The 12,840-nt window shown below is 36.0% G+C and overlaps 1 protein-coding gene across 1 annotated transcript; it reads left to right on the forward strand.

The window, feature by feature from the left end:
* Positions 1-5,592: 5,592 nt before the first annotated feature.
* LOC137835095 (pentatricopeptide repeat-containing protein At1g53600, mitochondrial) lies at positions 5,593-12,814 on the forward strand. The gene is made up of 3 exons (XM_068643442.1): positions 5,593-8,004; positions 8,797-8,931; positions 12,672-12,814. The coding sequence occupies exon 1, from the start codon at positions 5,637-5,639 to the stop codon at positions 7,770-7,772; it is 2,136 nt and encodes a 711-aa protein (XP_068499543.1). The 5' UTR covers positions 5,593-5,636; the 3' UTR covers positions 7,773-8,004; positions 8,797-8,931; positions 12,672-12,814.
* The last annotated feature ends 26 nt before the right edge of the window (positions 12,815-12,840 follow it).

Raw genomic sequence — 12,840 nt, forward strand, 5'->3', positions numbered from 1 at the left:
TCACCCCCCCCTCTAGTTTAAAGCCATCTTTTCTAACATCCTCATCATAGGCGCCTATACTCGAATGACTCCATTCATTTCGAGCTAGATCGTCTTAGCATGTGCCAAACTAAATCTAATAAACCCACTCCACAAGGCACCTATACTCAGATGACTCTATTCACTATGGGCTAGGACGTCTTACCGTGTGCCAAATAAGCTAATTCAACAAATGAATTTATCTCACAGGGTGCCATGCTCAGGTAGTCGCACTTACGTCGAGCTAGGTTGACTTACCATGCACTGAATCAAGTAAATCGTCAAACAAATTAACCTCACAGGGCGCCTATGCTTGATTAGACGTACTTATGTCGAGATAGGTCGACTTACCATGTACTAACTCAAGTAAATCAACAAACAAAACAATCTCACACGGTGCTTATGCTCAGGTATATGTACTTACGTCGAACTAGGTCAATTTACCATGTACTAACTCAAGTAAATCAACAAAAAAATTAATCTCACATGGCGCCTATGCTCAGGTAGACGTACTTACGCTGAGCTAGGTCGACTTACCATGTACTAACTCAAATAAATCAATAAACAAATTAATCTCACAGGGCGCCTATGCTCAGGTAGACGTACTTACGTCGAGCTAGGTCAATTTACAATGTACTAACTCAAGTAAATCAACAAACAAATTAATCTCACAGGGCGCCTATGCTCGGGTAGACGTACTTACGCCGAGCTAGGTCGACTTACCATGTGCTACATCAACGTTATTCAACCAAAATTAATGCACCATCTTCTAAGAACAAATTTATCACTAGGTGGCCTCGTTAAAAAATCCCTTCAAGGGAAAAAGAGCATCACCTTAAACATCATATTGTTTAAAAGAAAAGCATCAAAATGAAATGTCTTAACTAAAGTAACACTTGAGATTAGCCACATTGCACGTTCGTGGGATGGCTCCCCCTCCAGGGTTTCCAGCTTATATGCTCCATTTCCGAGCACCTCGACTACGCGAAACGGGCCAATACACTTTGGAGATAGCTTGTTCGCCAGCTAGTAGGGGTGGGCCTTTCACATCACCAAGTCGGCAACCTTGAACTGCTAAGGTTTCATCTTGGTCTTGTGCTTTAACTCCACCCTTCTCTTTAAAGCCTTTGAGTTACGGGCATGATCACACACTTCGTCCAACAAATCTAGGTTTCACATTCCTTCCTTCATTAGATTCTTCAACAACAAAACTTTAGAACCTAGGATAATTCTCTTGTATCTCCACTAGTATCATAGCATCTGACCCATATACCAAGCTGAAAGGTATCTCTTTGGTTGTCGATTGCGGAATGGTGTGTTAGGACCACAAGATTCTGGGAATTTCTTCTTACCAAGTTCCCTTTTCCTTTTCTAATCTCCTCTTCAACCCCCTTAGTAGGACTCTGTTGGCTCAGCGTGACCATTCGTCTAGGGTGTTCTACCGAGGCGAATACCTGCTTTATTCCGAGCTTCGAGCATAGCTTACCAATTGTTGACTAGTGAACTGAGTTTCGTTGTCGGACACTAGGTGTCTCGGAATCCCAAAATGGCACACAATGTTCTTCCACACAAAATGTTGGACCTTATGAGGAGTTATTTGTGCAACTGGCTCAGCTTCAATCCACTTGGTGAAGTATTCAAAGCTACAATGAGGTACTTCATTTGACGTATCACCAAAGGGAAATGGACTAAAATGTCTATCCCCACATATGGAAAGGCCATGTGCTATAAATTGATCGCAGTTCCTTAGCTAGTTCATGACACCAATCGGTGTGCTTCTGACATTGCTCACAACGTTGGACATATTTCAGACAATCATCCTTCATCGTCAGCCAATAATACCCAACTTGGAAGGTGTGGCACCTTATGAAGACGACTCCATTACCATCTTTGTGGTAATGAAGTGTCATAATGTGCATTATATGTTGGTTAGCCAAGAAAGTTATGTTTGTTAGTCAATTAATTTTGTTAGTTGGTTAGTTAGTTAGTTATATCTCATAATTAGTTAGTTTGTTCATGATAACTCTCAATTTTGTTGTATGATGCAAAATCGGTCTTGAATCCTTGCTTGTTTTGGATTTTATATTTTTGAATGGATTTTACGGAGGCAATGCAAAAGGTAGATGAAGGTAGAATTCAAATTAGAAAGATGAATTTGATTTGTGGAAGTAGAGGTTTAGAAGAGGCAAGGTAAACTTTGATTGAAAGTATTTTCTATAACAACATGCAAACCGATTGGTTGTGTTTTCTTTAGTAACACGGATTCCAGATTTGGGTCTCTTGCAAATTGAAGATAAAGATTACTAACCATGGTTTTAGTTCCTTGTTTTTCATTCTAGTTCTGAATTTCACTTTTTCTTGTGTTCAATTTGTTTTAATTTCTATCCGTTTACATTTCTGCACTTTACAATTCTAGTTACAATTTCTTATCAATTCAATTACACTATAATTAAAGTTCATTTACATTTTCTACCATGCTCTATGTTACATATTTAGCAATTTATGTTTCCTGCAATTTATTTTCTCGGCACTTTAATTTTCTACAATTTACATTCCCAGTTGTTTACTTTACTTTTCTACCTTTTATTGCAACTTAAGTTTCCTATCATTTACGTTTTTATGAAATTCATGTTGGTCTCAGATTGTTTGATAGTCAAGTGAAAGTCACTTTAATTAGTTCATAATCTTTCATTGAATTTCATTTTGTTTTTTGTTAAACAACTATTAGACGAAGTAACTAACGATTGCAGGCTAGACTAAATGATGATTGTATCTTATTGGGTGAGTTCTTTACCTTTATTTTCATTTACATTGAATTTTATTTTCACGTCTATACATTCATCTCGTTTATGTTTCTGTCTGCATAGTTAGGTTCACTAAAGAGTCTATTGAACGATCATTTGCAGACGATCTACTGTTGGTTTTCCTAAATTTTTTTAGTTTAGTTACAATTTTGCTTAAATCTCATTTTCTTTCCCCTTTTGTTAATTTGTAACAGAAAAATTATACACAATTATTTTTGCATATGTGTTGTTGCCTTTGGATTCGACCTATGTTGATCCTACACTACATTATATATCGAATCAAATCAAATTATTGTACGTATTCTTATACTTAGTGAATGCTATTATTAAGATTTTAAATAATTGTTCTTGGTAGGTTCGATATCCGTCCTTAGAGACAAATTATTACTTTTGACTAGGTACACTTGCCGTAAAACAAAATCCATCAAACAACACGGTCAACACGGAGCGCCTCTACCAACAACTTCGTAGCTCCAACCGCATTTAAGGTAGCATACATGTAGAATTTGTTGGGTCTATTAGTGTCTAAGTTCAAGAGGGGAGGGGTGAATTGAGCTTATAAAATTTTCGCAAGAACAAACAATTTTCAGTATATCAGAGGCAAAAGAACAAATTGTTTTTACATGAAACAGATTGATTCTTCAGAGCAGTCTAGCACAATTTGAATTTGTTCAAATTAAAATTGTGATCAACAGAAGGTTATAACAGAATCAGATTAGTTGGATATTATGAGTATGAAGAATACAGCTATGCTCAGAAATTAATCAAATTCATTCAACACAAGGTTTTAAGGAGAATGACTCTTTCTCTGGTTTTAATGAATAGACTATTTGTTCACCGATCAATTAAAACATCATATACAACTGCCTTGTTTGTGATCAGAGAGCTTTAACAAATCAGGAAGAACAGTTTTTATTAAACCCAGAATTAACAGATTCAAATTCAAAAGAACAGATTTAGTTCTTGACAGAATTAAGCAAAACCAGAAACGAGTGCAGGGATGAGAAGAAAAGGCACGCAAGTTTTTATACTGGTTCACTCATACAGAGCTACATCCAGTTTCACCTTACTCCAAGGTGGAATCCACTAAGAAACAGTATCAATCACTTACAACCACACCAGTTCTTGAACACTACAAGAACAACACAACCAATGCTGTAAAACCCTATTTCAGAACACCTTGCACTCCAAGAAACCCTATCAAGGAGTGACTAACACTTACACCTTTACAAACCAAAATAAAGGAAAGATTACACCTGAAAAGAAGATGCAAGAACTCAAAACCAGTAGTTCAATTTGCTACAGAACTGCACCAGCACCTTCACCAAGATCAAAGGTTTCCTAGAACAAGCACACTTGAAAATCCCTTTGGAAAACCTTTCAAAAAACCTTTTCAATCCTTCTACTCACATAGAAAATGTTTGATCTCTGTCAAAAACGTAATTGCTCAGCATCCTTTCATGTGAGAGAGGCTTTTCTTTATATAGAAAACAATTTCTAACTTCTTTTCAAAAAAACAGTTGAAAAGCTGTTATGAAAACAACAGATTCAGTTTTGAACTTAACAGATTTATTTTGTGAAAACTGCCAACTCAGCTAACTGAAATAACTGTCTGAGTTGTACCTTTGGTGCCCTAACTAACTTTCGAAAATCCTTTCAGCAGACCAAAGAATAAACCTGTTCTTTTACAGAGAAACAAATTTATTTTTGTGCAGTATCCTGATTTTAGGAGAAAACTCTAAAAAGCTTTTGGAAAAACTTTTAACCACTTCATGTGCTTATTCTAGGCTTGGTTAGACATCTAGGATAAATCATATAGCAAAAGGAAACCTTACACATACACAAGCCTACATACAAGATCATCTAGACCTATTACAAACTTCAAAACAAACTAGCTATTTTCTACACCAAACACACACTAACACAAGGTAGAGAAGAGGCTTCATCCATCTTCAACAGAATTGTCTAACGATGGTCGGGTGCAACACATTTGACACATCATCCCATGTGATGGTGAAGTCCCCAATAGGTTGATGAAAATAATATATGTTGAGATGACACCTCTCTACAAAGGCAAATATCCATCTTTTGTCTGCACTATTGTAGCTAGAATGAACTAAATCTGACTAACGCCAACAACTCAACCACAACTTCTATTTATTCTTGTGGTGACCATAACTTATTCATTTTTCTATCACGTGACACCATTTTCATTTTACCACGATCTTACAATTGTCAATGAATATCATTTTAATTTTTCTAATAAATAAAACATTAATTTCAATGCATACATGTCAACATTATTACTTACCACTTCATTCCATAATTTTCTATAATCTTATCCTGATATCACCTTGGCAAAAACTTATTATAGTTTTGGATCATCTTGTGAGAAGTAGTTCCAACCAATATTTTTTTCTTTACACCCACAAATCATAAAAAACAACAGAAGTTATTTCTGTGTGAAGAAAATTTTATTGTGATCAAAGTTTATATCCATTTCATGAACATGTTAATTTCTTAAAATGTTCAGTAAGCTAAATTTTTTTCTTATAAAAAATTACTCCCGTTGATTTTTACTTTACACATTTTAGAAGAAAAATACTGATTTTTAATCCAACTTTTTATAATTTTTATACGTTTTCTTATTAATGTTAAATATTATGACTATTTATATTTCGTATCAATATAATATTTTTAAAATTTGAATTAAATTAATTATTTTTGTTAGTTTGTGTATTTAATTACGAGAAGGAGTGTTTCATGTTTCAACGTTTTGTTAATTATCCGTCTTCCCCGAATTTCCTCTAGAATATGAAGCAGCACTTCAGAACTTTACAACAACGAATCACTAAGTTGAAGCAATTTCAGTTCAAGCTTAATCCGAAACTTAATGACTCCACAAACAGTGGTGTTAGAGACAGCAAATTTTTGATTCAGTGCAACAAACAGATCACAGAGAATGGACGAAATGGCAACGTGAATGAGGCAGAATCAGTATTCCAGAGGATGCCCATAAAGAACACTGCCTCTTGGACCGCCATGCTCACTGTCTATTCCCAAAATGGCCAAATAGAAAATGCCCGCAAAGTGTTCGACCAAATGCCTTATAGAACTACGGTTTCGTATAACGCTATGATCTCCGCTTATATCCGCAATGGTTGCAACGTGGCCAAAGCTTATGAGCTGTTTTCAGTTTTTTCTGAACGCAACTTGGTCTCGTATGCTGCCATGATCACGGGTTTTGTAAAGGCACGGAAGTTCCACATGGCTGAAGAACTGTACCGTGAGGCTCCACCCGAGTTCCGGGACCCTGCTTGTTCAAATGCGTTGATAAATGGATATTTGAAGGTAGGTGAAGTGAATGAGGCGTTGCAGGTTTTTGAGAACATGGTTGAGAGGGATGTGGTTTCTTGGACTGCCATGGTTGATGGTTTGTGCAGGGATGGGAGGGTTGCTGCTGCTAGGGAGCTGTTTGACAGGATGCCTGAGAAAAACGTGGTTTCTTGGAGTGCAATGATAGATGGGTACATGGGGAAAGGTTTCTTTCAAGAAGGTTTTTCCTTGTTTACAGATATGAGGAGGGAAGGTTTGGTTGATGTTAATTCTACCACAGTGACTATCATGTTTAAAGCTTGCGGAAATTATTGTAGGATGCCAGAGGGCATGCAAATACATGGGTTGGTTTCACGCTTGGGATTTGAATTGGAAAGTGTTTTGAGTAATTCCGTGATTACTATGTATTGCATGTTTGGTTGCACAGACATGGCAGACAAAGTATTTTGTATGGTGAGCGACAAAGATATAGTTACTTGGAATTCTTTAATTTCTGGATATGTTCATAACAATGAAGTGGAAGCTGCGTATAGGGTTTTTGAGCGTATGCCAGAGAAAAACTTGATCTCTTGGACAGCAATGATCACAGGGTTTACTAAGAGTGGAAGAATTGTAAATGCCATAGAGCTTTTTAATATGTTGCCAGTGAAGGATGATTTTGTTTGGACGACTATTATATCGGGGTTTGTAAATAATAGGGAGTATGAGGAAGCTTTGCATTGGTATGCTCGGATGATTTGGGAATGTAGGCCAAATCCTTTAACTATTAGTAGTGTTCTCGCAGCTTCTGCTGCTTTGGTGGCGCTAAATGAAGGGCTACAGATTCATACCTGTATTCTGAAAATGAACCTAGAGTATAATTTGTCTGTACAAAACTCTCTTATATCATTTTACTCCAAGTGTGGGAATGTGATTGATGCCCACAGGATTTTCTTAGATGTAATTGAACCAAATGTCATCTCTTATAACTCAATCATCAATGGGTTTGGACAAAATGGTTTTGGCAAAGAGGCTCTCTGTATCTATAAAAAAATGCAGAGTGAAGGCCATGAAGCGAACCATGTTACTTTCCTTGCTGTCCTTTCAGCCTGTACTCATGCAGGATTAGTTGAAGAGGGATGGAACTTATTTAACTCCATGAAATCACGTTTTGGAATTGAGCCAGAAGCTGATCACTATGCTTGCATTGTCGATCTCCTTGGCCGTGCAGGTTTGCTTGATGAAGCTGTTGATCTAATAAGTTCAATGCCATTTAAGCCCCATTCTGGGGTTTGGGGGGCTATTCTTGGTGCAAGCAATACCTACTTTCGTCTTGACCTTGCTAAGCTTGCAGCTCAAAACATTACTGAGCTGGAGCCTAAAAATGCAACTCCTTATGTGGTACTATCTAACATGTATTCTGCTTCTGGTGAGAAGATTGACAGTGACTTAGTAAGAAAGACCAAAAATTTTAAAGGAATAAAAAAAAGTCCAGGTTGTAGTTGGATTACAATGAAAGATGAGGTTCATCTGTTTCTTGCAGGGGATCAATCACATGGTAATATTGAAGAAATGAAAGCCATAATACTGACTATGGATAGGGAAATGCAGTTGTTGTATCATTGTGGGTGCTGACTGACAGTCTTCTTTTCTTTCTTTTACGAACATAACTTCTCTGTTGTTGCAATGTTATCATTGTGTAAGCAAGCAGGCTTCTTTTTCAACAAAAGGTTCTTGGATGCACCTGATGTAATGACGTCTAAGTTAAAGATCATTAGCATACTCCACACACTACTTAATGCCATTTAAGCATTCTGGGTCACCATTGCCTCAGACCTCAACTGCTGTACGGATTAGCACTAACCAAGTAAGTGTTAGAGTTGGTCAAAGTTTAAAATGTGTTTGGTTAGGGAATATATTATCAGTGATTCTGACTGGTTTTTATTTTATCATAAAATATTGTTTAGGGTTTAGGATTTTGTGAGATAATCCAGGAACACACTTCTGAAATGTGTTTGGAATGGTTAAAATTGAAGGATTTAATTGTTGTTGGATTGGAGTACTGGTGATACTCAGGGCATGTTTCAAATGAGTAGTGGGGAGACTATACATGTTTAATTGTTTATAATTTGTCAAGAATTATTTGAGTTTTGTGTATATTATTGTTTATTGATTTGATTACATATACTAGAAATTTGATTACATATATAACCAAAGTATGCAGCCTAATCAAAGTCGTATAATTTTACCCATAAATTTTTTCTTTGATCTTTGTTCTGGCCTCTCCAATAATTCATTTATATATGCATGCATGTATGTATGTCTGTACTTACTAAGAATGCTTTTTCTGTTTAGACAAAACTTTGTTGTTTTCCTAAGATGTGTAACTGTAACCCTCCACTCATAACAAGACGAGGACACTGGTTTGCCATGCTATATACTTTTTATAAGTAAAATAACTTTTAGAGTATTCAGTCAGTTCTTAGGTAGTTGAATATGCATATGGACAATTCTAGAAATTGCATCTAATATTACGCATTCCACTTTTTCTTGAACTGACAAAACAACTGTTTTAATCGAAGCTTCATTTATGCCATGGTCTTCTGTGGTTACAAGTTTTGCCAGCAACTAACTACTGTGATGTGATAACTATTTGCAGGTACAACTTTTATAGATAGCCAATTAGGCTATACTTCTAATTCTCTGGAATGGGATTCATTCAAGTGAAGCTGCGGACAATATAATAATCCAGTGACAACTAGATGAGAAATGCCAATACTACATTGGAATCAAGGTCTTTTCTTTTCTACTTCCACCCTTACACTCCAAAGTGTAAATAATGTAAGCTAAGTTCAAGAGGGGGGTGAATTGAACAATCAATATTCTCTTAAAAATTTGAGCTTGGATTGAAATTCTTGAGAAAATTATTTGATTAAAATATTTCAGGTTACAAAACAGCACATTAAAAAACCAATTACAACTCTGAATGCAGCAAAATCAAACAATTAAACTATTTCTGATAATGAGATTAATCTGTTAAAACTTGTTCCAATCAAGAAAACTTAAAGAACTCAGTGCAGAAATTAAAGAGGAGGGTAGAGAAAGATCACATGTTCAGGTTTTATACTAGTTCACTCTTCCATAAGAGCTACATCTAGTTTCTCAGCTACACCAGCTAAGATTCCACTAAATCAAGTCTTTTACAACACACAAAAACTCCAAGAAAACCACTCTTGAACTGTACAAGAGTATTCTACTCAACAAGTAACTCGCAGTTACCCTATTGCAATTGAAAACCCTATTCAATAACAGTCTAACACTACAAAAAACAAATGAAAGACTAGGAACAATCACACCTGAATCACTGCAAAATCAACAAGGTTCAAAGATTTAGGATACCTTCATTAGCGAAGAATCTATGATCCAAAGAATTGCTCCAAGAAAACTGAGTGGCAAGGTAGGCAAACACAAGTACTAAAGTACAAACTATAAGCAATAGTGAAATAGCACAATTAAAGTCAACAAACCAACTAAAACAAATAAAAACATCAAACTAGTCAAACCGGTCCTACAAGTCAACTATTTCTTCCCCATTGACTACATACATCAAATAGGGTGAAATAGAAACAAAAAAGATAATGCAAGTAATGTTTTTCAAAATAATACAAATCAAACTAAAACAAGGATAAAAAAATGATAATGCATGTCCTAAGTATCCCTTCCAAACTGAAGCTCAATGATTTGATCCTAAACCACTCCAATCTGATCATCAAGATGCTGGAACCTAGTTGCACAAAACTCATAGTGCTACCTCTGTTCATTGGCCATGGTAATTCATTTTAGCAGCAACCTTTCAAATTGGGAAAGAGGCATGTCACGATCAATAGGTGGAACATATGGTATAAGTGCATGCATCACATCCTCAGTGGTCTCAGCCTCTCCAGCATTGCTTGGTCCAGCTTCAACTGCATTGGTGTCCTTTGGAACAGAAGGGCCTCCTTTATCATCTCTGCTTACCTAGCGATCGTTAAACTTGGCAAACCCCATTGTGCAGAGTGACATTGTTAATGTCATTACTAGGTCTGAAACCTCTGATTTCTACCCCTCAAGGTTTACTTCAATTCAAAGTAGTGTAAGAACTTGGAGACAAGGACAACATAAGGAAACTGATAATCTATCAGTTTCTCCACTTCAGCATGTGGTCCTTCATAACATAGATCCAATTCACTCTGATCTTGTTTTGAATGCAATACATTAACACCAAGTCTTCCTCGTCCAACTCTACCTCAAAGTAAGAAGAAGCGACTATGTTTAAATGCTGGATATGAATCTGCAACTAGTAGTGTAGGTTCCAATTATTCTGTGAGTTGTGAGAACTATAGTCAATTGTTAGATGTTTTCAAAGAAACTCATGAGGAAGCTAATAGGTTGACTCTTTCAAACAATAGGCTGGAAAGTAGACTCAACACTTTAGAAGAAGAGTTAAAAAGTGCTAAAACTGATTTTGAAAATTTAGAAATCTTTTAAAAAAACTCTTGTAATTATGCTGAAGCTAGTGAACCAACCAAAAGTTGTGAAAATTGTGAAGTTTTGCAAGGTCAAATTCATCATCTTACATAAACCTTAGCTAAATATTCAAATGGGCAGAGCAAATTTGAATGCTTTACTTGGTTCACAGAATTATGATTTTAACAAAGTTGGCTTAGGATACAAGCCTAGTTTTCAAGGAAAAGTAAAACAGTTTAAAAGTTTTTTTTTTAATCTCAACAAAATGCATACTTCACCTTTCATTTCCTATTTCTATTGTATGAAAAGAGGTCACACTATTAGAAGCTGCAGGGTTAGAAAACATGATATACCAAATGGCTTAGTTAGATGGGTGCCTAAAAGTGCCAATGAAAGGAATAACAATACTGGACCCAATTAATAAGGGGACCACATCCTGCTACTTAAACTTGTTTAGCAGGTGCATCTGACACAAGAAGCAACTATGGTATCTTGATAGTGGTTGTTCAAAGCATATGACATGTGATACTTCAAAGTTTGCAAATTTGATACTGAAATATAAGGGATATATCATCTAAGGTGACAACAATAAAGGAAGAATACTTGGCAGAGGAGACATAGGAGATCATGCCTCAATTATCATAAAAAATGTTATAAAGACTTAAACATAGCTTGCTAAGTATTAGTCAGCTATGTGACAAGGGCTATAAAATCATTTTTGAGCCAAACATGTGCCTGATATGTGAAGCTGAATCTAGAAAAATTCTATTGGTTGGTAAAAGGGTAAACAATGTATATATGTTGGACAATAGCCATACTGATAGGACTCCTAGGCATCACAAGATGCTTATGGGCCTAACATACTGAAAGACCCAGAATATGGCAGATCTATAGTGAGAGAAAGAGAGTGGGCCCAGTAGTGGAAAGAATGAAAATGATAGCCCTGTTGTGGAGAGAAAGAGAAAGAGAGAAGGGCCCAGTAGTGGAGGGATTGAGAAAGAGAGTTGGGCCTAGGAGTGGAGAGAATGAGAGTTAGTTAGTGAAGGGGTGAGGTGGCATGAGGGATGTGTAATGAGGAGTCAGTATTTGGGGAGAGAAGAAAATGGGGAGAATTAGGATGGATTATTGTTAGAAATCTGTTAGGAGAGTATTCTTCTCTATGGGAGGAGTCTTGGACTCTGGTATTTTCCTTGCTTGTAGAGCCACTGAACTCACTGATATTGTTAAATTAATAATATTTAACCTCTGATATTCCTTTGTCTATACATACTGCATCTAACCTTGAGTGCTTATTGTCCAAAAAAGCTGAATCCTGGTTGTGGCATAGGAAAATAACTCATATTCACATGCATTATTTAAATAAATTGATTTCTAAAGATTTTGTGTTTGGTATTCCAAACATAAGGTTTCAAAAGGATAAAGTATGTGAAACATACTTTTTGAAAACATGGGAATTTTCAATCTATTAAAAAAGTAGTCTTAAAAAATTAAAAATACCTTCTTAGAACCACTTGAGTTCTAACCAAATTTAAAAAGCTTTCTTTGGTACTTTAATGGATCAATTAACTTGCTAAGAGGAGAAACAGACTCATACAAAACATAGACTCACACACAGACTATATATACTAAATCTTCATTCAAGGATAGGATGCAATAAATACTTAGCTCCATCCAGCTGCTTCTACACAGAGTTCCGAAAGAAGATAACCTTATATAGTGAACTTGACCATTTATTCTATTCCATTGCTGCTTATCTTACATGCTTTGATTCTATACAGGAACATACAATTCTTTTCTTTTAAACCAAATTTGTGGTGGCTTGTTATTATTATTATTATTTTTAATGGAGGAAGAGGTTTGGAAAAGTTGATGCAGAATTTATTGGTATTGTTCCTGTGGATTGAGTACTGCTTGGAAGACTAGGAGTAGGTGGGACAATTATTTTCTTAGAGCTAGAACTAGTAGACTGGTTATTTATCTTGCCACTTAGATTCTTGTCTAAGGCCCTGACTTTTCTCTGTGTTCTAGGATGCTGTATGGGTCACTGCGCTTAAAAAAAATGCTCAATGCAATCCTCTTCTGGAGTTCATATAGAAGTTGTCACTGAAATTAACACCAATATGGAAGACATGATTTGCTTCTTCAATGTGTGTGTTGATTTGGATTTCCAGGTTTGCACCTAAACTATTTGTTTTAT

The sequence above is a fragment of the Phaseolus vulgaris genome, chromosome 5, assembly GCF_000499845.2.
Source record: "Phaseolus vulgaris cultivar G19833 chromosome 5, P. vulgaris v2.0, whole genome shotgun sequence".
In the NCBI taxonomy this organism is placed as follows: domain Eukaryota; kingdom Viridiplantae; phylum Streptophyta; class Magnoliopsida; order Fabales; family Fabaceae; genus Phaseolus; species Phaseolus vulgaris.